This window comes from Raphanus sativus, chromosome 9, assembly GCF_000801105.2.
Source record: "Raphanus sativus cultivar WK10039 chromosome 9, ASM80110v3, whole genome shotgun sequence".
Taxonomy (NCBI): domain Eukaryota; kingdom Viridiplantae; phylum Streptophyta; class Magnoliopsida; order Brassicales; family Brassicaceae; genus Raphanus; species Raphanus sativus.
Genome location: NC_079519.1, coordinates 35,832,494 through 35,852,758, shown reverse-complemented (window position 1 = coordinate 35,852,758; position 20,265 = coordinate 35,832,494). Strand labels below are relative to the sequence as shown.

The 20,265-nt window shown below is 33.9% G+C and overlaps 3 protein-coding genes across 4 annotated transcripts; 2 read left to right on the top strand and 1 right to left on the bottom strand.

Annotated features, from left to right (window-relative positions):
• Nucleotides 1-107: 107 nt before the first annotated feature.
• Nucleotides 108-7,626, bottom strand: LOC108826627 (putative disease resistance protein At4g11170). The gene is made up of 4 exons (XM_018600013.2): nt 7,158-7,626; nt 2,510-3,617; nt 2,064-2,369; nt 108-1,443 (listed from the first exon to the last, which is right to left on the bottom strand). The coding sequence occupies exons 1-4, from the start codon at nt 7,322-7,324 to the stop codon at nt 271-273; spliced, it is 2,754 nt and encodes a 917-aa protein (XP_018455515.2). The 5' UTR covers nt 7,325-7,626; the 3' UTR covers nt 108-270.
• A 980-nt stretch (nt 7,627-8,606) lies between these two features.
• Nucleotides 8,607-14,020, top strand: LOC108823453 (ADP-ribosylation factor GTPase-activating protein AGD2). 2 transcript variants are annotated; one of them, XM_018596664.2, is made up of 19 exons: nt 8,607-8,923; nt 9,018-9,094; nt 9,299-9,399; nt 9,792-9,862; nt 10,117-10,179; nt 10,402-10,446; nt 10,581-10,646; nt 10,743-10,790; nt 10,880-10,975; nt 11,056-11,097; nt 11,197-11,397; nt 11,574-11,699; nt 11,821-12,030; nt 12,114-12,200; nt 12,298-12,543; nt 12,753-12,874; nt 12,966-13,056; nt 13,168-13,613; nt 13,713-14,020. In XM_018596664.2, exons 1-19 carry the CDS (start codon nt 8,876-8,878, stop codon nt 13,825-13,827), a joined length of 2,301 nt encoding a protein of 766 aa, XP_018452166.1. In that variant the 5' UTR covers nt 8,607-8,875; the 3' UTR covers nt 13,828-14,020. The 2 variants fall into 2 exon arrangements, with proteins under 2 accessions (XP_018452166.1, XP_018452167.1); XM_018596665.2 differs by lacking the exons at nt 8,607-8,923; nt 9,018-9,094; nt 9,299-9,399; ... (1 more) ...; nt 10,117-10,179; nt 10,402-10,446 and having other exon boundaries at nt 10,872-10,975.
• A 663-nt stretch (nt 14,021-14,683) lies between these two features.
• Nucleotides 14,684-17,259, top strand: LOC108824128 (uncharacterized). Its single transcript, XM_056993679.1, has 10 exons — nt 14,684-14,842; nt 14,952-15,096; nt 15,501-15,686; nt 15,769-15,898; nt 15,976-16,056; nt 16,148-16,346; nt 16,424-16,520; nt 16,606-16,699; nt 16,803-16,919; nt 17,025-17,259. The coding sequence occupies exons 2-10, from the start codon at nt 14,959-14,961 to the stop codon at nt 17,126-17,128; spliced, it is 1,146 nt and encodes a 381-aa protein (XP_056849659.1). The 5' UTR covers nt 14,684-14,842; nt 14,952-14,958; the 3' UTR covers nt 17,129-17,259.
• The last annotated feature ends 3,006 nt before the right edge of the window (nt 17,260-20,265 follow it).

The window sequence follows — 20,265 nt, the reverse complement described above, 5'->3', positions numbered from 1 at the left end:
TATATGCTTTTGAACTCAAAACTTTTTTTATAATTTAGTTTTTAAAAAATCATCAAGTTTTAGACTTTATTTGACTATTTAGAAAGAAGATCCATCTGTGGACTATATTTTTATAGGAAGATTAGTTTGAACTATTCTATAGATTCCGGCGTACCTCTAGATTAATTTTAGAAAAAAACTTATAACACTGTTTATAATATATTTGTAAATTGTGCCTTGGATCACTTGTGTATGTCTTAAAAACATATGAAATGAACAATCTGTTAAGCTTCACACTTGTGCCTTGGATCTTTTCGCAGGCCTTGGACATGTGGAACTAGACTCCGCTCTTTTTTCAGCGATCGTAGATTTACGAGCCTCCAAGAATAGTACACCGCACTCCAGAACTTTGCAGCCATAATTACAGTTGAAGTCAAACCTGAACAATTTGGTCGTACTACGACGAGTCCCCAAAGACGTTGTCGGGCCATCGTAGTCAGGTGGCAAAGCACATTCAAACATGCATATGTGATCCACTTTAAGCTCGGGCTGGTTCGACATATATGTGTAATACTTCTTAGTGGGATCGCCACGAAAGCTTGTGTAGAAAGATGTGTCACAACTTTCGAATCTTTTCCCCGCTGCTAGCACAAGACATACCTTGAAGCTTGAGAAACTCACAGATCCATCGAATGTGAAAAAAGCAACAACGCTGTTACCAATATGTCGGTGAGTGAAGTATTCGGGCACTTGTCCTCCAGGTAAGATGGCAACATCATAAACAGATTGGTGGATCATTTCTTGTGCGTTCTGATCTAGGTTCAAGCAGTTAGTGAAGTTGAGGCGGATGCTTGGGTTACGAAAGGGGCCATGTAACCTTTGAAGTGACTCACAGTTTAAAGCTGTTAAATGGCGTACTGAGTACGGAAGCTTCGGTAGATACACGAGACTGACGCAAAAGGAGGTATCGATCATGACCAGGCGACGTACCCGTATGAGGTAGTTTATAGCCACCAGTTTAGTGTTACCCCTCAAACATAGCGTGTCCAAAATATAAGGAACATTAATTAATATCCTCACCTCAGTCCTTTCCATGCAGATTTCTTCAATTCTACGCCAGGACCTGACTGATGGAGGAACCTCAGTGATCGCGGTGCCTTTTATTTTCAGATACTTTATATTTGTTGAAATCTCTGGAAATATTTTCAGTCGACGGCAATTTCTAAAGTGGAGGTGAGATAGAGAAGCTAAGTTTATGTTGGTTGGGATGATCTCTAGACTTGTGCAGCAAGACATCTCTAGAAAACTCAGCTTATGAAGGTTCTGTATAGAAGGAGTAATCTCCACCAAAGACTCACACCAACTCATATCCAATCTCTCCAGGTTTGTCGCCTCCAAAAGATTTGGAAAGCTTTCAAGATTCGGAGAGTCGCTCAAATTCATAATCTTAAGATTTCTAAGCGGCTGCACACAAACATAACGATTAAGTCAGGTCAAAATGTTGGTGAATGTCTATCAAATCACATGATTCTATACAGATATGTTAAAACAATAGTATTAATAGGGAGAGCCAAAAACTCATTCTTTTATAACAAAACATGGTATACACATCGATATGTAAAGGGAAACTCTAAACGAGCTAACACATACATCGATTTAGAACTATATATTTGATTAGTAATATATACCCTTAATCTTCATAAACTTTTAGATAGATTGATATGAAGTAATTTGTATATTTATTTTTTTTTCTTTTTCTTTGATTATATGAGTTAGCTTTCTATTTTTATTGAAGTTAATCGAAGTGTTCTGGCCCGAACTCCATACACATCTCCCTAGAAAATATTTTTCACCCTCCCAAGCAGGAACTGAACTATGCTAGGGCTAAAAAACGCACTTGTCGATGACCTATTTGGATAGTTTTCATTTTTTGTTTATGTTATGTGTGTACTCAAAAAAAAAATATATATATATATATATATATATATATATATATATATATATATATATATACTACCTGGAAATGAAAAGATATGAAGAAAAAATAACCATGGAATTAAAATTAATAACAGTTGCTATATAACCTGAGCATTGTCTCCCCATAGCGTCTTAAGCTTGCTATGAGACATGTTGAGTTCCACGAGGCATTCCGTTCGGAAACGAGAAGGCAAGAACATGTGCGGATACGCCTCCCATTGCAATAGCCTTAGTTGTGGCAGATAACTTAGACCTTCTTCTGGTAACTTTAGTTTATTTGTACTTGCATCATTACTCCTGTAGATTCTTATATATAAAAGATTCCTCACATTTTCAAATGCTTTCTCACTTATATAAAATTCTTCGTTGAGGTCACACATATCTACGGACATACCTAAGACAGAATCCGTGCCCTGCAAAGTAAAGAAAAATATAGTTTTTTAAAAAATACTATTTAGAAAAATGTGAGCACAGACTACAAAATGTTTCAAGCATTCATCATAAATATTTATTTTCGTGGCTCAATAATGTAAGAAAGATGGACTAAACTTACAGTATTATTCGAAAGAACGCCACAAATTTCTCTAGCACTCATCAAGAATTGACGTTTTCCTGGCTCGTTCAGAGATTGCTCGCGAACAACTTCTCTTCCCAACTGTCGTAGCAAGGAGTGCATCACCACTTTACCATCCACATATATTTCTATTAGAGACCGATCAGCCAAGACTTTAAGTCCAAAGCTAACATCCAAGTCACTATTAGCTACCACCATCTGCTTCACATAGGTTTCATGATGACCGTTAAATAGACATGCAATGTGAAGAAATAGAGCTTTGTCATCTTTGTGTAAGCCCTCGTACCCGACTTTTAATACTTTCTCGATCTCTCCATCGAGTCTAGTTTTTAGTGTAGGCAGAGAAACTTCCCACTCCTCCTTACTTTTTCCTCTCATAAATGAACCAAGAATGCGTAGACCTAAGGGAAGATGACCAGCCAGAGTTGCAAATTCAACTGAAATATCCTTAAAATCATCGGGGGGAAAGCATTCTTTGAAGGCGTGTTGACAGAATATAGCAAGAGCTTCTTCTCTTGTTGGAAAAGCCACATTGTAAACATGGTTGATATTGTGTGAAACCAAAAGTTGTTTGTTTCGAGTAGTCACTATGATTCTGCTCTTGTTACCAAACCATTGAGTTTCCTTTGCTAAAGCTTGGAGTTGCTCAATGTTGTCCACATCATCAAGAACGACTAGGACTTTGTGGTTCTTTAGCCTTTCTTTTATTGCGCCTAAATGGCGTATTCTCAAACCGTGTTGATCAAGAAGTTCTGATAGAAACCTTTGTTGTAAGCCCAGCTTTAAACCATAGCTATCGAGGTTAGTTCCACCATAACTTTCACTCACGTTCTCCATAAAGATAGAAAGTTTGAAGTTCTCGTGAAATTGGTTATATAAAGCTCTAGCTATAGTGGTCTTACCAATGCCTGAAGGACCCCATATCCCTACTAACCTCACTTCTTGAGACTCAAGGCATAGCAAAGCCTTCATCCTTGTAATGTGAAATTTAATTCCAACTAGGTCGTCGAAATCGCTTGATGGTGTTGCATTTAATTTATCTAATACATCCTTGGCAATTGTTGTGATCATGTCTGCTTCATTGTCCCTGGCAAAATAAGAAAATCATACCATTTAACTAGGTGTAATAAATTGGATATAAGGTCGAGTTGCAGCGCCAAAAACTGTAATACACAGAAAATATTTCTATCACCGTAAGAAGCAACATATTCCACAAACGCTTATAAAACACTAGGAGGATAGCAATAAGATTACATCGTGAAAGAAGATTACAGAAAACAAATTGTGTAAAAGTAACAACAGAAAAAAAAAGTAGGACAATTTCGCTTTATGATACACATGAGTCATGAATGATTGAAGTTTCTGTTGATTAAACGTGATAATACCCAAAGGTCTGAAATGCCCAAGGGTATGCCATGACTACATGATTAGTGATACCACGTGCAATCCCCTAGACATTATTTGCGAAGTGATTTGCCACATGTCTTCTCTACAATCGTTTTCACAAAAAAAATTGTGACGTAGCTATTAAGATTGATGACATGTCATATGGTTAAATATGACATGGACAATTACATTTAATGATGATATATATATTTTTGGAAATCTTTGTAGAATATAGCAATAACACATATATTACATTTAATATTGATTTATATTTTGGTAAACTTTGTAGAATATGGTAATAACTCATAAATTATCACTAAAATAAATATATTCAAATATGACATTTTGAATTTCGAAATATTATATAATTTTACTTTTATAATTATAAAATTTTTATTATCTAAAAGTTTTTGAATTTTCTGAATTTAAAAAAAAAATCGTAATATCATTAGTTTCTTTTAGATATCTACAAATTATGTAAATATTATTTAGTTTTAATTTTTGATAACTATACAATTTTATATGATTTTTAGTAATTTTGTACAAGTTGATTTAATACATTTAACCAAATGAAATGAATAATTTTTTATCTAAGATTTTAACCTTATATATATACATATATATTCTTAAATATAATTAAAAATAAAAAAATATTTCTCTTAGTTTTATGCTTAATTAATGATATTTATATTAATTATTGGTAAAAATAATAAAATATATAATATTAATAAATTATATTTTAAAATATAAAATTTAACTTTAAAAAAATTCATCACTACACATGGTGCAGGAAAACACCTAGATTAATAATTGTGACATGGCTACTAAAATTGATGACATGTTTTAAAGATTAATATGACATGGAAAATTATATTTAAAGATTAGTATGACATGAAAAATCATATATTATATTTATTGTCGATTTATATTTTTGGACTTTTAAAAAATATGGTAAAAACTCATAAATCATCATTAAAATAAATATATTCAATATGGCATTTCAAATTTTGAAATATCATTTAAATTAAAAATATTTCAAAAATATATACTTAATTTTATAAAATTATAAAAAGAAATAAATCATAAAATCAAATTAAATCGTAAAATCATTAGTTTCTTATATATATATCTACAGATTTTATAAATATTTTTTAATTTTAATTTTTGACAATTAGGCAATTTTCCATATTTATTTAATATATTTAATTAAAATAAATAGATAGAAAAATCTACCTAAGATTATAATTTTAAATATATACATGCACATTCTTAAATATAATTCAAAATAAACTAAATTGTTTTTATCTTAATTTTAATGTTCAGTTAAATCAAATTTGTATTAAAATTTTTGATAAGAAAAATAAAATTTATAATATTAATAAAATAATTTAGACATTTTTCTATAAGATAATAATATTTCTAGAATATAAAAGATTGATTATACATAAACGAAATTTATTTGTATTTTTCTTCATATTTTTCCAAAAACATAAAAAACAGAAAATATCTATCAAATTTCAAAATATAGACTTATATATTTTATCAAAAACATATATAAATTATACATAAATATTTATGAACCTAAGGTAAGCTAAAAAAATGTAATTAGCAAAATATTTTTATTTTAGTCTAATTATAACCAAAACATTATGATTAAAAAATTATATAGCCCAATATACCAAATCCAAGTAATGAAATCAATCAAAATATGAACAATCAACCAATTATTATGACGTATCTATTTTGCATATATTCATTTACGTGAATAAATTTTCAATATTTTACAAGTTATGTTTATTAATGAATATCTGATTTACTTTTTTCTATTTTTATAAAATAAAATATATCAAATTATACAAAATTATATGAAATATATTTACAAATATAAGAAGATAAACTGAATTACCTACTAATACGATAATTTTAACCTAATGAGACAAATCATCATTAATTTTGAGTCTATATACAACTCAAAAAAAAAAGTTGAAATAATACAAAATATCATACTTAAAACATAAAGATATTTAATACAATTTTTATACATACAAATAAAAGATTACTTAAAACATATAAACAAACAAAATAAAGTATTTATTTGTAAATATTTATTTCCGTGCATGAGCACGGGAGAATCACCTAGTTAGTTGAGAAAGGGCGAGTGGGACTTGAATTTTGATAGAACTGATTGATTTTAAAAGCTGAGAAATTCATTAAATTTGTATAGGATTATGTTATATTTTTTATAGAAGTTTGTTAAGTTTCTGGATAGTTTTGTATATTTATTGTGGTTAAAAAAAAGTTTTGTATATTTATAAAATCCATCAAACTTGTTCAAAAAAAAATTCATCAAATTTAATTTATAAGTTGGATTTCAATTTTGATAGAATTGTTTGATTTTAAAAGTTGAGAAATTCATTAAATTTGTCTAGGATTATGCTATATTTTTTTTATAAAAGTTTGTTAAGTTTCTGGATAGTTTTGTATATTTAGAAAATCCATCAAATTTGTTCAAAAAAAATCCACAAATTTAATTTATAACAACTTTAAAAGTCCAATGGATATTCACAATGTTTGTATTGTATTTAATGAGTTAAATTATGAGAAAATCAACATCACAATATATAACGTTAATTTTTCAATAGAATTATGAATTCAAAACAAATAATGTTTTTAAGTAGCAATAGATTTGAGAATAACAAAATAAAATTTAAGAATTCTGACAATCAACAAAAATACAACTCCCACTTAATCCTTAATCATATGGACTGTCATCAATCTAAAGAGTCAAGCATTCCATAATCTATTATAAATTACTAGAAAATGACTTGTGTGATTCTAAAAAGATATATAAGAGCACCCATTTTATAAGGTTCTTGGTAGGTTCAAATTAATATAGTTAAAACAATAATCGAATGAAAAAATGTTCAGTTAAATTCCTCGAATTTGAAATACTTAATCATTTTTTTCTTTTATATTATTTTTTATAAAACCTATTTAAAATGTTGAAATGTGGTTGGTCTAAATCCAGAAATTTCCTATACATAAAAAAATATTCTTTCCTAACAGTTCTATATCCATCACTTTCAGAAACGCTGTAGGAAAATAGTCAATCAACAGATCCAATAAGGATTTTTATCATATCAATGAACAGTCTGACTTGTTCTTCATCTAAATTATGATTACCTCCAATAATTAGCCAACTAAGAATTTATATAACCAACTCTGCAAAAAAATAACTCACCAATCTTGAGGATGGTCGCCAACAATACTGGCAGCATCGGTCAACGCCTGCCTCCAACTATGTTGTTGCTCCTCCGTCTTTCCATGACAGGTTTTCAAGAAACCCATTCCGAACTTTCCGGTTTGTTTTCTTACTTCAGATGGATCAACTTTATAAAAGATCGGCATCACTTTGAGTCCTTGTTCTTCTTTACACTTCAAGATCTCAACCAGCTCGTCCAAGCACCAGCTTGAAGAAGCATAGTTCTCCGAGAACAAAACCACAGAGATCTTAGATTCTCTTATGGCTTCTACCAGCTCAGGACCGATGCTATGGCTTCTTTCAATTTGGTCATCTCTGAAAGTCAATATTCCCTTGTTTTCAAATTCTTTGAGCAAGTGACTGAGAAAGTTTTTACGGACGTCTTCTCCTCTGAAGCTAGGGAAGACGTCGTATCTCCAAGAGGTTGAGGAAGATGAAGAAGGATCTGTCATGGGGAGATAGGAGATTAGATGTAAACTCATGGAACGATTCTCCGTACTAGATTTTATAACATGAATTATCTTACAAGTGGGGATACTTCCACAATTTAATATGTTGGCTGACTTCGTCAGATTATTTATTTATATATTTCCATAACATTCCATCTCGTTACGGTATCTAATAACGCCAACGCCGTAATGAGAAAGAGGAAACTTCAGAGAAGACAAGGTTTCTTTGAATTTCCTCTTTTTGTTGTCATTTGACTTTCGGCCCTTTTGAGGAAATTAGTGATTACTACCGTCTTTGACGTTTGATGCATGCAAGACTATGGGCTCCAATATATATATATATATATATATTTTTTAAAAGGAACAAAAGGAAGAATTAGTGTAGTTAATCTATATTCTTCTAAAATTTTACTATTTAAAATGTCTTTGAATGGACGGTTGAATGGAACGGAACCTTTTTCTAACACGGGGGCAAAATGAAGGCAAAAACCAAGTCAGGCCCAAGAAGAAGAGGGTGAAATCCCAGCAAAAAAAAGAAAGAAGAAAGACTAAAGAAGCACGACGCCGGGGTTGGAGAGCTACAGGACGCTGGCTAAGACTGGCAACGGCGGAGGAAGAGTTGTTTGGGGAAATTTACAAATTTATCTATTTTTTTACTTTTATATACCTAATTTATATAATTTATAAATATAATTTTATAATTAAATTTTAAAATTAAAATATTGGACATAAATATAAAGTATATAAAAATAAATCAACGCTTATTATGTCTCGTTTAGGTCCTAAATAATACGCATAGTCGTCACCCGTCAGATCTATGCAAAATGTATAGTTACCATTTACCAAATTTTTGAACACTGGTTATGTGGCTGACAGGAAGACAAAACTAGAAAAAAAATAAGAGGGATGTTTCTGTAAGGAAAATAATCAGTTTTTTTTATGTGAGATAAGGATGATTTTGTCACCTGATATTACTTCCCTCCAAGTCTGTAAAGAATAATAAAATGAAAGGATGTCTTCGTAAAAAAGATTGATTCCCAGTTTTTTTACTGGCTCTTCTCAAAACAAATCAAAAACATCATCAAACAGCTCAAAAAACGCCTCTGGATCTCGCGAGATCCATTTTGAATCAAAAAGAAACCGAAAGACAACCTTCCTGGGTTTACTTGTCTTGTCTTAATTCGTACATTTTGTTTTGTCTGAAGCTTCTTCAGATTCTTTTTTTTTTTTTAATTTAGAGCCGCAACAATGACGACCTTTATCAACCTTGAGGATTCACCAATGTTTCAAAAACAGGTAACACTACATTTTCCCCCCATCATTTGTTCAAATAATTATTTTGGGAGTTGATCGATTTTTTATTTGTTTAATTTTGATTTGATTGGATCAGGTTTTCTCTTTAGAAGGAACAACTGATGAGCTTAAAGATCGTTGTCAGAAGCTATACAAAGGTGTTAAGAAGTTCATGTACGTGTAATTGTACACCTACCTTTTTTTGGTTGTTTTCCGTTTTTTGTCGTAATGTCTTAATCATCTTTCTTTGTTATAAGCTTTGTCTTATTAAAAGGCTGAGACTTTCTTTACTTCATTGTCTGTCTCCTTCTCTCTATGCTAAAGTTTGATATGTAACCTCATTTTTATTATAATTTCACGTTTTTTTTTTTGTTTCAGGGGAGTTTTGGGAGAGGCATCTACTGGAGTCAGTGCCTTTGCAGATTCGCTGGAAGAGTTTGGTGCTGGACATGATGATCCTGTCAGTGTTTCAATTGGAGGTTTGTGGATTCACTTTCATTTGATTTTAGCCACTCTTTAAATTAGTTGATCACTTATTTTAGGTGCTATGAAGTATTATGATACAGTCTCTTCCAAGGAGATTGTGGGCTCTTATGGTTAATAAAAATAACTGTGATGCATCATTCCTTTAGCTCCCAGCTATAAAATTACTTTGATTAGTTAGGTATGTTATAAATGGTGAAGGAAAAATTGAGAAGCATAGCTTTTAGGGAGTTTCATATCTTTCTATTGGCTGATAAAATCTCCCTTTCTGTAATATATATTTTATTTATAATTTTACTTTCGAGATAAATGTATGAGCTCTAAATATGGAAGTTGTTGTTTCTGATCTAGTGTTTTTTTTTGTTGCACTTTTTGGGTGGCAAACCAGGTCCAGTAATATCTAAATTTGTAAATACACTTCGAGAGCTCTCCTCTTATAAAGAGTTTCTTCGCTCACAGGTAACTCTCACATCTTGTAAAATAGTTTTACACACATAATAAGACAAAACCGAACCATGCCTCATTATAGGAAGACTTTATATTCTTTTAGTAGCTAAATATTGTTTAAACGATCAAACTATGCATGTGTCTAGAAAGAGGAAACAGATGCAAAAATTTAATGATAAGCTCTAAGATGAAGTGTGAGTTTATAAACCTCCAAATTTTAAGTTTCGCTTCACTGTGTCATTAGAGAAACTGTTGTGCTGTTGTAGGTGGAGCACGTATTGCTTGAGAGACTGACGAACTTTATGACTGTCGATTTACAAGAAGCAAAGGTTACTTTTTTCTTTTCGCGCTACTTTTTTGTACCTTAAGGTTAAAATGTTATAGGCTTGAGACTGATGATCAACAAACAGAAGATTAGTTTTTGGTCTTTTGTATCCACCTGTTGACGAGTTCTATTTGAGAAAACGTTCTCTTGCAATTCCTATCTCTAAATCTTCCTTTTCAAGCCATCGTGTGCCAATGATCCACTTTACTGTTTTCCATCTTTTCAGGAGTCCCGGCGTCGTTTCGATAAAGCTGTCCATTCTTATGATCAGGTAATTGATTGTATTCTATTGCTTCACTTAAATATTGTACATGGAGAGGTACACTTTTTAATATTGATCTTGGTGTATGGTATGGTATTCCTGATCTGCAACTATGCTTTGAATTTTTCTTATTATTTTTGAAGGCACGCGAAAAGTTTGTCTCACTAAAAAAGAATACCAGAGGAGAGGTTGTTGCTGAGTTGGAAGAGGTATCAACACTCTATTTCTTACACTGAATATGTTCTTTCCTTCTCATTTTTGGCCAGTGAGTAAAACTCAAGCAAAATCTAACGCTTGTTTTGCAGGATCTGGAGAACTCCAAGTCAGCATTTGAGAAAAGTCGTTTCAATCTTGTATGTTCCCAAACAGAAGCCACTACTAGTACTATTGTCTTTTGACCTTACTTTGTCTAAATGGTTTCTCTTTGGTTTAAGGAATGCAGGTAAATTCGTTGATGACTATAGAAGCAAAAAAGAAGTACCAGTTCTTGGAATCTATAAGTGCCATTATGAATTCCCATTTGAGATATTTTAAGCTTGTAGGTTTCTTCTTATATTTGCATTTTGAGACGTCACCGTATGTGACTAACTGAGGCCAACATATGTGCCATGTTGACAGGGATATGACTTACTTAATCAACTGGAGCCTTATATCCATCATGTAAATGTCAAACCCTTTTGAAATAATGCTCAATAAAAGATAGCTAAAATGCTTAAACTTGAGATCACTAAATGTTACTTGCTACTTTTCGTCTTTCAGGTATTGACCGATGCTCAACAATCAAAAGAACAGTCTAAAATTGAGCAAGATCGGTTTGAAAAACGCATTCAAGAATTCAGGACTCAATCTGAATTAGACAGCCAACAAGTTGAGCCCTCTAACGTTGATGGAAACCATGTTTATAGAACTATCCCGTATAAAAATGTAGAAGCAACTTCGATAGCAACAGCGGACAAGGAAGTAAGTGTCTCCAACACTCATGTAGTAATCAAGTGCAAACCAGAGTTTTAACAAAATTGTTCCAATGAAACTATGCAGACATTGAGATTTATGATGAATCCTTTGATGATGAAGGCTTACACTTCACTGCTTCAGTTCTGAATGTCTTACATAGTTTCTCTTCTGTACTGATGCAGGTGATTAAACAGGGCTATTTATTAAAGCGATCAGCTAGTCTTAGAGCTGATTGGAAAAGGAGATTCTTTGTACTTGACAACCATGGATCCCTATACTATTACAGAAACACCGGTAACAAATCAGCGGTATGTATGCCAAGGTGGTTTTTTTACTGCTTTTGTCTGTTAAACAAGTCTTTCTCACTTTCTTCATTTCACTCTTTCTCAGTTTTGATTAATTCTAGCCATCTTTTTTTTTTCTTCTTAGGGATCTCAACACTACTATAGTGGTTTAGGTGAGCATAAGAGCGGCGTCTTTAGGAGATTTCGTTCAAGGCACGTTCGCTCAGCTTCACAAGGAAGCCTAGATTGCAACATGATCGATCTCCGTACTTCACTGATAAAACTGGATGCAGAGGATACAGATCTTCGACTTTGTTTTAGAATCATTTCTCCTCAAATGACTTACACATTACAGGTACCCTTGTTATTTAGATATAGGGAGGACGTGAAGGAGCAATATTAGGAGGCTAATAAAGCTTATTTCTGTATGCTAACTAGGCTGAAAATGGAGCTGATCGGATAGATTGGGTGAATAAGATCACAGCAGCTATAGCAACACGATTGAATTCTCATTTCTTGCAACAGGTTTACACAAGACTAGCCTTCAGGCTTCTCTTTTTAACTTTGACTTAAACCAATTGTGAAGATTTTGTGCTAATGCGTATTGTATTATATTCTGCAGTCACCAATTAACTATACTAGCTCTGGTGCTGCTGGTGACGAACTCTCCCTGGATCAAAAGAAAGATTGTAATCGAAGACTAAATATGGGGGATGATGTCCTTACAACACTCAGAGGAATCCATGGAAACGATGCATGTGCAGAATGCAATGCATCTGATCCTGAGTGGGCATCATTGAATCTTGGAGTGTTGATGTGCATAGAATGCTCTGGTGTTCACAGGAACCTAGGTGTTCATATATCCAAGGTATTTGTTTTTTTTAGTTTGTTACAAATTCTTGGTGAAGTAATAAACATTGTTGTAGTCATAGCTTTTGGACACGTGTTTTCTTTTCATTTTTTCTCTTTGGATTAATATATCATGTCAAATTATTATTGTATGCTGTTATTCTACAAGTCATGGTTTACTTTATCATAAGCATTTTGAGTCTTTTGACAAAGTAACATTTTCTGTAGGTGAGATCACTCACATTGGATGTGAAAGTATGGGAACCCACAATCTTGGACTTATTTCGAAACTTAGGCAATGCATATTGTAATGGAGTGTGGGAGGGCCTACTTCACCTTGACGATGACTGGTGTGATGCTCTAAACACATAATCAAGAAGTCAAATGTGTCCAACATAGGATTTTATATCATGCCTATTGGTGCATTTTTTTTTTTTGCAGTGAAAAGAGATCAACTAACAAGCTTGAATTGATTACAAAACCATCTTCAAAAGATTCATTTGCTCTAAAGGAGAAATACATTCAAGTCAAGGTGTCACATTCACCTCTGAAAGTTTTATTGTACTCATCCTATTAGCTCATGCAATGTGATAGAGAAAAGGGTAATGATACTAAAACCAGATAATGTTTTATGCCTAGCCAGTACCTGGAGAAAGCTCTAGTTATCAAAGATGAAAGCAAAACAAAACTTACTGACTCAACTAGAATATGGGAAGCTGTTCAAAGTAAGAACATACGAGAAATCTACCGACTCATTGTAACAGCGGACGCAAATATCATCATCAATACCAAGTTCGATGATATTACTGCCGTTGATGCATATCATCACCATGTTGATGAACTAGATGAAGTGAGGAAGAGACACGATCCAAACGCGTGTCAGAGAATCAAGGCTTCGAACGATTCAAGAAACTGTCTTCAAGGATGTTCGTTGTTGCATGTGGCGTGTCAGAGCGGTGACCCGGTCTTGCTTGAACTGTTGTTGCAGTTTGGTGCTGATATAAACATGAGAGATTATCATGGGAGAACTCCGTTACACCATTGTATTGCATCAGGGAACAACGCATTTGCAAAGGTTTTACTGAGAAGGTAAGTAATAATTAAAAAAAAAAATATTTATTTTTCATTACCTCATGAGGAACATTTTGCTTGACATGATGATTGTTTCACTTTCTATGGAGAATGCAGAGGTGCTCGTCCTTCGATAGAGGATGGTGGAGGATTAAGTGTATTGGAAAGAGCGATGGAGATGGGAGCCATAGCAGATGAAGAGCTCTTTCTTCTCTTAGCAGAGTGTCACTGATATAACATTCTCTTTTGTTCAGGCAAGTAATCTGTTTGATTAATTTCTAAGACTATGAGACAAATGATCTTTGGTCATGTTAATGTAATTGTTGTAGTAGTAATTGGGGATGAGTGGCTCATTGATGCTCTTTAAGGTCATCTTTTAGAGTTAGTTATGGAATGTTACAGAGTTGCAAGGCGTTATACTTTCAGTTCTACCTTTTCTCAAATCCAACAATAATCCCTCTCTTGGCCATTTTGTTTTTGTTATGCTCTGGACAAATGCCAATGCAGCAAGTGTATCGGCAAGCTGTGATTCAGTTCTAAAATAAATAAAATTTCACCCAGTTTTGTTAATGTTTTCTGTACTAAGTTCTTTGGATTCCCACTGTGAGAAAAAAAAAACTCCTATAAAATCATCTTATGAGAACTTTTTTTGTGAAAAATGTTAGGCTTGTTTCTTTAGAATGATTCACATAGAAATATATTTCATTTATGATTCAGATTATTTAATAACCAGTATTTAGTAACAATCATCGGAATTCTGCTCTATTCTATATCCCATGACGACAGACTTGATTTTAACATCATTGGCTTTGTTTGTATACATTGATCTTGATCAAATTTATCTCGTACTTTCCCAATCTTATTCATGATTACATAAACTTTTGCTACATGTGTAGCAATCATCAAGACATACTTACCAATGTGAAAGTCTTTCCATAAAGACATCGTGTCTTCTATCTATTACTTCATTTTGATTCTCCACTGTTGAAGATCCATCCGTCAAAATCATACTTTGAAATTGGAAAGGTTTGTTTTTCAGTATTTTTCGGAATGAGGGTGAATTTGTAAAATAATAGTATGCGGAGGGCTCCTTTGTAAATATTCCTGTAATAAATTGTTAAGAACATCAGACTTTTTTCAAACCCTTCACCGCCGTTCGTTCGTTCCTCCCTCGCCGCCACCTTCTCCTCTCTCTCTCTCTCTGTCGAACTCGCAACACCCTTCAGAACAAACTGAATTGTTCCCAAGTAAGTAAGCTTCTTCGATTCTCCTCTAAAACCATTCTTTTGTAAGGTTTATATGAACAGTTGATAAAACCCTAATTGCTTCCGTTTTTACCATCGAGCTTCCCTGCAGAGAAAGGATGGTGACTGAAGAAGACAAGATATTCGCCAAGAACTTCTGCATCGACGACCTTCCCGACGTCCCTGCCGGACTCCCACCGCATCTGAAACTCAAGCAAAACCGTGTCGTCTCTAAAAAAGATGCTTCCGTTGTTGATGTATGACCTTCTCTGTTCTTACTCTCAGTACTAAAGTCCCTTATGCTCACTATTGTTACTTATAAGTTCGTCTAACTGAACAAAGCTGTGATTTTGTGAGTTGGGTCTTAGAGTTTGACAAGATTACTCTATGCCTTTGTTATCTTTTTGTCAAAATCCAAATGAGATGTGTGATAACTGTCTGAAAGTTGAAGTCTTTAATCTTGTTCTGTTCTTGTGTTTGTGTTTTCTGTATGCTTTTAAGCTCATCTAACTTTAAAAAAAAAGCTACGATTTTTTTAGTTGGGTCTTAGAGTTTAACAAGGGACCTTTGGTATCTTTTGGTTAAAGTCCAAATGAGATGTGTGATAACTGTCTGAAAGTTGAAGTCTTTAACCTTGTTCTGTTTCTTGTAATTTCTGTAGACTGGAGATGCCATTTACTCGGGTAGCTATGTCTCTTCGGGAGTGGACAACACTATGAAGTTAGGAAACTTCTATGAGGATTTCAAAGTTGATGTGATTAGTTGCACCGAGACAGACATGGAGTTTGACATGATCGGTATCGATGCTGCATTCGCCAATGCTTTCAGAAGGATCCTTATAGCTGAGGTGTCTGTCTCACAAACAAACCACCTCTTGATTTACTAGAATCTTTTTTTGTTCTAAAAAGTGTTTTGTTTATTTGCAACAGGTTCCTTCAATGGCTATTGAAAAAGTGCTTATAGCATACAACACGTCGCTTATTGTAGACGAAGTTCTTGCTCACAGGATTGGTCTTATTCCTATTGCCGCAGATCCAAGGCTCTTTGAGTATTTAACCGGTTAGAATATAATCCATCTTCATATTATAAATCTCTCTTCCGTGTGTCAGCTTATTTCTTTATATCTATATTTATAGAAACCGACCAGCCAAATGAGAAGAACACCATCGTTTTCAAACTCCATGTGAAATGTCCAAAAGGTCAATCACGTCTTCATGGTAATAATGTCTGTTCTTTATTAAGTTAGCATTAGAGGGTTCCTTGTTTTTTTTATTGTCAGGTTGATGAAAGTTTTCATATGAATGTTAGTTTTAACGAACGAGTTGCAATGGTTACCAAATGGAAGTGAGTTTCTCAAAGAATCAGGAGATTCAACCTCAACCTCAAAGCCAAAAACTTACACTTCATTCAGCTGTAGCCAAGATTCTCTCCCTGAATTTGCTGACAACCCTATCACTCCGAGCCACCTGGATATCTTGATATCAAAACTCAGCCCTGGTCAGGTACTGTTTCTGTGTAGTCTCAACACTTAACTTGCGAGGAGAGATGAACCAAAACACTTGCCTTGTTAATTTTTATCTTTAGGAAATTGAAACTTGAAGCTCATGCGGTTAAGGGCATTGGTAAAACACATGCAAAATGGTCTCCAGTAGGGACAGCTTGGTATCGAATGCTTCCTGAGGTGAAAAGAGTATTATCTCAAATAAATCTACTCTGCTTTGGTCTTGCCTTATCCTAATCTTTACTTTTCTTGATACTGTCTTTAGGTGGTTCTACTAGGGGAAGTTGAGGATGAGAAAGCTGAACGACTGGTAAAAACCTGCCCAATGAATGTTTTTGACATTGAAGACATGGGCAATGGTAAAGTGAAAGCCTTTCCTGAACTTCCTTCAATATCTTCTTATGTGCTAACTACCTTCTTGATTTTGATTTCATATTGACTGACTTGTGTTTAAACTGGCAGGTAGGAAAAGGGCAACGGTAGCACAGCCTCGCAATTGCACCTTGTGTAAGGAGTGCATAAGAGACCATGACTTGGTTGACCTGGTGGATCTGCGCAGTGTCAAGGACCATTTTATATGTAAGGAAACACACAAAAAAAAAGAAGACATTCATTTTACTCTGTAATTCATGATTTATCTGAAAGAATTATCTAACTGAGTTTGTTATTTGTGTGTTTTCTCAGTTAAAGTTGAGTCCACAGGATCACTGCCTCCGGATGTTCTCTTTACTGAAGCTGTGAAGATATTGGAAGATAAATGTGAGCGTGTTATCGCTGATCTCTCCTGAAAAGAGATTGTTTTGGTTTACTCTCTACTACCTACACTTTCCGGTTTAGTTCAATTTTGGTGTTTGTATCAAATATTCTCCTTATTATTAATACGAAGAACCTTGAAATTAATTTTATAGTTTTCGTTTGATTCGAAACATCTGAAATAAAATTATAGTAAAACCAATTAAGAAATATGTTTCGGCTAATTTAGGTTTGAACCGATTGATGAAATTTATTTAAGGTGTTCAAGAGTTTCCAACTTGGTACCATACCTATATAAAACCTGCTGTAACAAACAGATTTGTCTCTCTTCTCGCTGTCTTATGTAGAATTGATAAAAAGGAAACCAAATTTTTTTTTTTTTTTGGTCGACGGAAACCAAAATTTTAATTTTCTCCAGTTTCATTCCTTTGTGAAAATTGGCTCATAAGAAATATATCTTATGTTAGGCACACATATATATATATATACTGGAAAGAGAACATCCGGAGGCAGTGATCCTAAATTATCTTATGTTAGGCACATATATATATATATATATATATATATATATATATATATATATTGTTAGTCTCGATATTTATATACGGCTTCATTCCAATGTAGAACGCATATTTTACTGAGTGATCTTGGACTTGCCTGCATGTGTTTGAATCCACACAGTAATGAAGCAAGTTTCTCTCCTGGTGTTGACACATCAGACTTTAAAATAAATATGAGAATGACATGTCAATAAATGAAAAAATTGTAAGAACCACTCACAACATTTTGTCTCTCCACGTCACATTTCTACGCTCTCTTCCTTTCTCGATAAAATAGCTCTCAACAATCAGAAAGGTTTCTTTGATCTCCCCCTCTCTTCCTCTTTCAACCTGATCGAGAAATCAGATGTGGTCTTCGCTCTCTCTCTCTCTCTTCCTCTTTCGCATCGATGAGAACAACTTCGGAACCATTGATCGTAACTTTTTGATTCATAGGCAAAGGGAAGACGAACTGCGACGGGACTTATAGGATTTTTTTGGCGAGGCCCGCGGTTGTGTGAGAGCAGAAGACGATTCCTCTGGACCAAGAAAAGGAGAGGCTGGATTAGTGGTCGGAGTGGAAGTGTGAGAGGAAGAAAGCGACAGAGGAGAGATCGGCGGAGGAGAGGAACGAATCGACGATGAAGTTAGTTTTGGAGATTCGGTTTGGTTGCAGGATTAGGAGAGGTGAGAACAGTGGTTTCAGGGAGGGTGTAGAAACGGAGGTGAAAAGTGGTGATGAGTAGAGTTCTATAGAATTGAGGTTTAGGGTTTCTGTGTTACCGTCGTTTAGGGAAGAAGACAATGAAGGAGACAAAGGCTGAAGAATTTTAGACCCAATCAGGGATCTTCATCACTCTCTTCTACGGTTATGTGGCTGAGGCCGACGAAAGTTCCGGCTTTTCAAGTCTCTTCTCCGATAACAACCTTTTCCGGCGGCCTATGCCAGAAACCAACAAACCTAATATTGTTTAAATGCTTGGTGTTGACAAACCTAATATTGGTGTTATCGGAATATTGTCCCTGGAGAAAGTCTGGTGGCGGCAGTACCAGAGAGTCACAAGAAGTCTTGGCCAATATGGTTTGGGTTCGCGAAGAGGTAAATACCTTACTTCTTTTTGTTGTTATCACCTTGTTTGATTGCTGGAATGGTTACTTGTTTAGTAGCTTTAGTAGTTAGAAAATCATTAAAATATTTGAACTTTGGACTTATTGATCAATTCTAGAGAACTTTGTCTTCTTTGGGAGGAAATATGTGTAGTACAAGATCAGTTTCTCATATTTGCTTCAGACACTTGAGTAAGCACCGTCTATAACAGAGCATGAGCTCTAACCACAAGATCAGTTTCTCATATTTGCTGCAGACGGACTATGGGAACATCTAAGCTACCACTGATTCTCTCTACCTATGTATGATGTATCACAAACAACGTTGATGTATCAAACAAGTAATCCATCCTCTCAGTTGCAGGAAAACTGTGGTTAGACATCCACAACATCAAATGATAGCTCCTTGCGGTAAGAAGATGCATCGTATTGTCCACATAAACTTTAAAACCATATGCATGCCTTTCAACAATCTCATTTGTGTGTTATTTTATTAAACTGTTCAGGATTGGACCATAATTACGGTAATGTGACGTGAAGACACAGCAGCTTATCTCTGTGGTACACTCCTCTACATGGAGACTAATGTTCTTTAATTTGTGAAATAGATTTTTATTCACTCGTAATAACTGTTATTGCAGGTTTTCTTGGATCAGCATCGTACAGGTCTTGTATTTGACTCAGGCTTTAGTGGAGAAGGTTAATTTTCTTTTTGCTGTTTACATATCACATATATTTCTGTATTCCTAAGTTAGTATATGATTGGTTTATGGTCGAAGTAGAGTAGTTGTAGTAAACACAATGGGTTGAAGCTGAAACAAAGAAGAAGATGGCGATCCTAGAAGATGATGAGGAAGAGGATGAAGGTGAAACAGAGGAGGCTCATGTGAAGAAAAAAAAGCCAAAGAAAGAGACGCAGTAGAGTTTTTTTGGTTAAATTTAGAGACGCAGTAGAGTACCTTTTTGAAATGATGCAACTAATCGGAAACAAGACTTGTTTGAATCTTCAATCTTGCATTGGAAACTTTTTGAATGATCCATATTTGTTCTCAAACGAAAAGCATAAAACATGGGAAAGAAGAAAAGCAACAACTCAAGGAAGTTATTGAACGCTACTGTTATTTTGGTTAGTTAAAAATCTTTGAGTTTGCTTGATATATTAATCTAAGTCTAGATCTTAGATTGTCAAGTACTTATTTTGTGGCTTAAAAGTATGGACAAGGTATGGAGAAAACAAAGATTACTAATCTGATTTTCTTATATAAATATGTAGCATAAGATGTTGTGTAAGATATGAAATATTCGGTTTATCCATCTCATCTTTGCTATCTACTTGAGTACATTTCATTCTCTCTTTTTACAGCAAACCTTTCTACTTATTACTTATGGATTTTACCAAAAGAAACAGAAGAATATATACATATTAACGATATATTATGAGTATGTAGGAGATTCTCAACAGATTCTCGAGTACTCGTTCGGAATCGTTCTATCCAAGGAAATTTTGTTTTAGTTTTTTTCAGTGT

Bases quoted from the DNA above. Each gene is read 5' to 3' on its own strand.
- LOC108826627 (XM_018600013.2), bottom strand. From the start codon at position 7,324: ATGCCGATCTTTTATAAAGTTGATCCATCTGAAGTAAGAAAACAAACC. The intron at 3,618-7,157 runs GTGAGTTATTTT...TTATTTTGCCAG, and splicing joins GGCGACCATCCTCAAGATTG to GGACAATGAAGCAGACATGA. The intron at 2,370-2,509 runs GTAAGTTTAGTC...TTTACTTTGCAG, and splicing joins GCGTTCTTTCGAATAATACT to GGCACGGATTCTGTCTTAGG.
- LOC108823453 (XM_018596664.2), top strand. From the start codon at position 8,876: ATGACGACCTTTATCAACCTTGAGGATTCACCAATGTTTCAAAAACAG. The intron at 10,791-10,879 runs GTATGTTCCCAA...TAAGGAATGCAG, and splicing joins AGAAAAGTCGTTTCAATCTT to GTAAATTCGTTGATGACTAT. The intron at 11,398-11,573 runs GTAAGTGTCTCC...GTACTGATGCAG, and splicing joins TAGCAACAGCGGACAAGGAA to GTGATTAAACAGGGCTATTT.
- LOC108824128 (XM_056993679.1), top strand. From the start codon at position 14,959: ATGGTGACTGAAGAAGACAAGATATTCGCCAAGAACTTCTGCATCGAC. The intron at 15,687-15,768 runs GTGTCTGTCTCA...TATTTGCAACAG, and splicing joins GAAGGATCCTTATAGCTGAG to GTTCCTTCAATGGCTATTGA. The intron at 16,057-16,147 runs GTAATAATGTCT...TATGAATGTTAG, and splicing joins AGGTCAATCACGTCTTCATG to TTTTAACGAACGAGTTGCAA.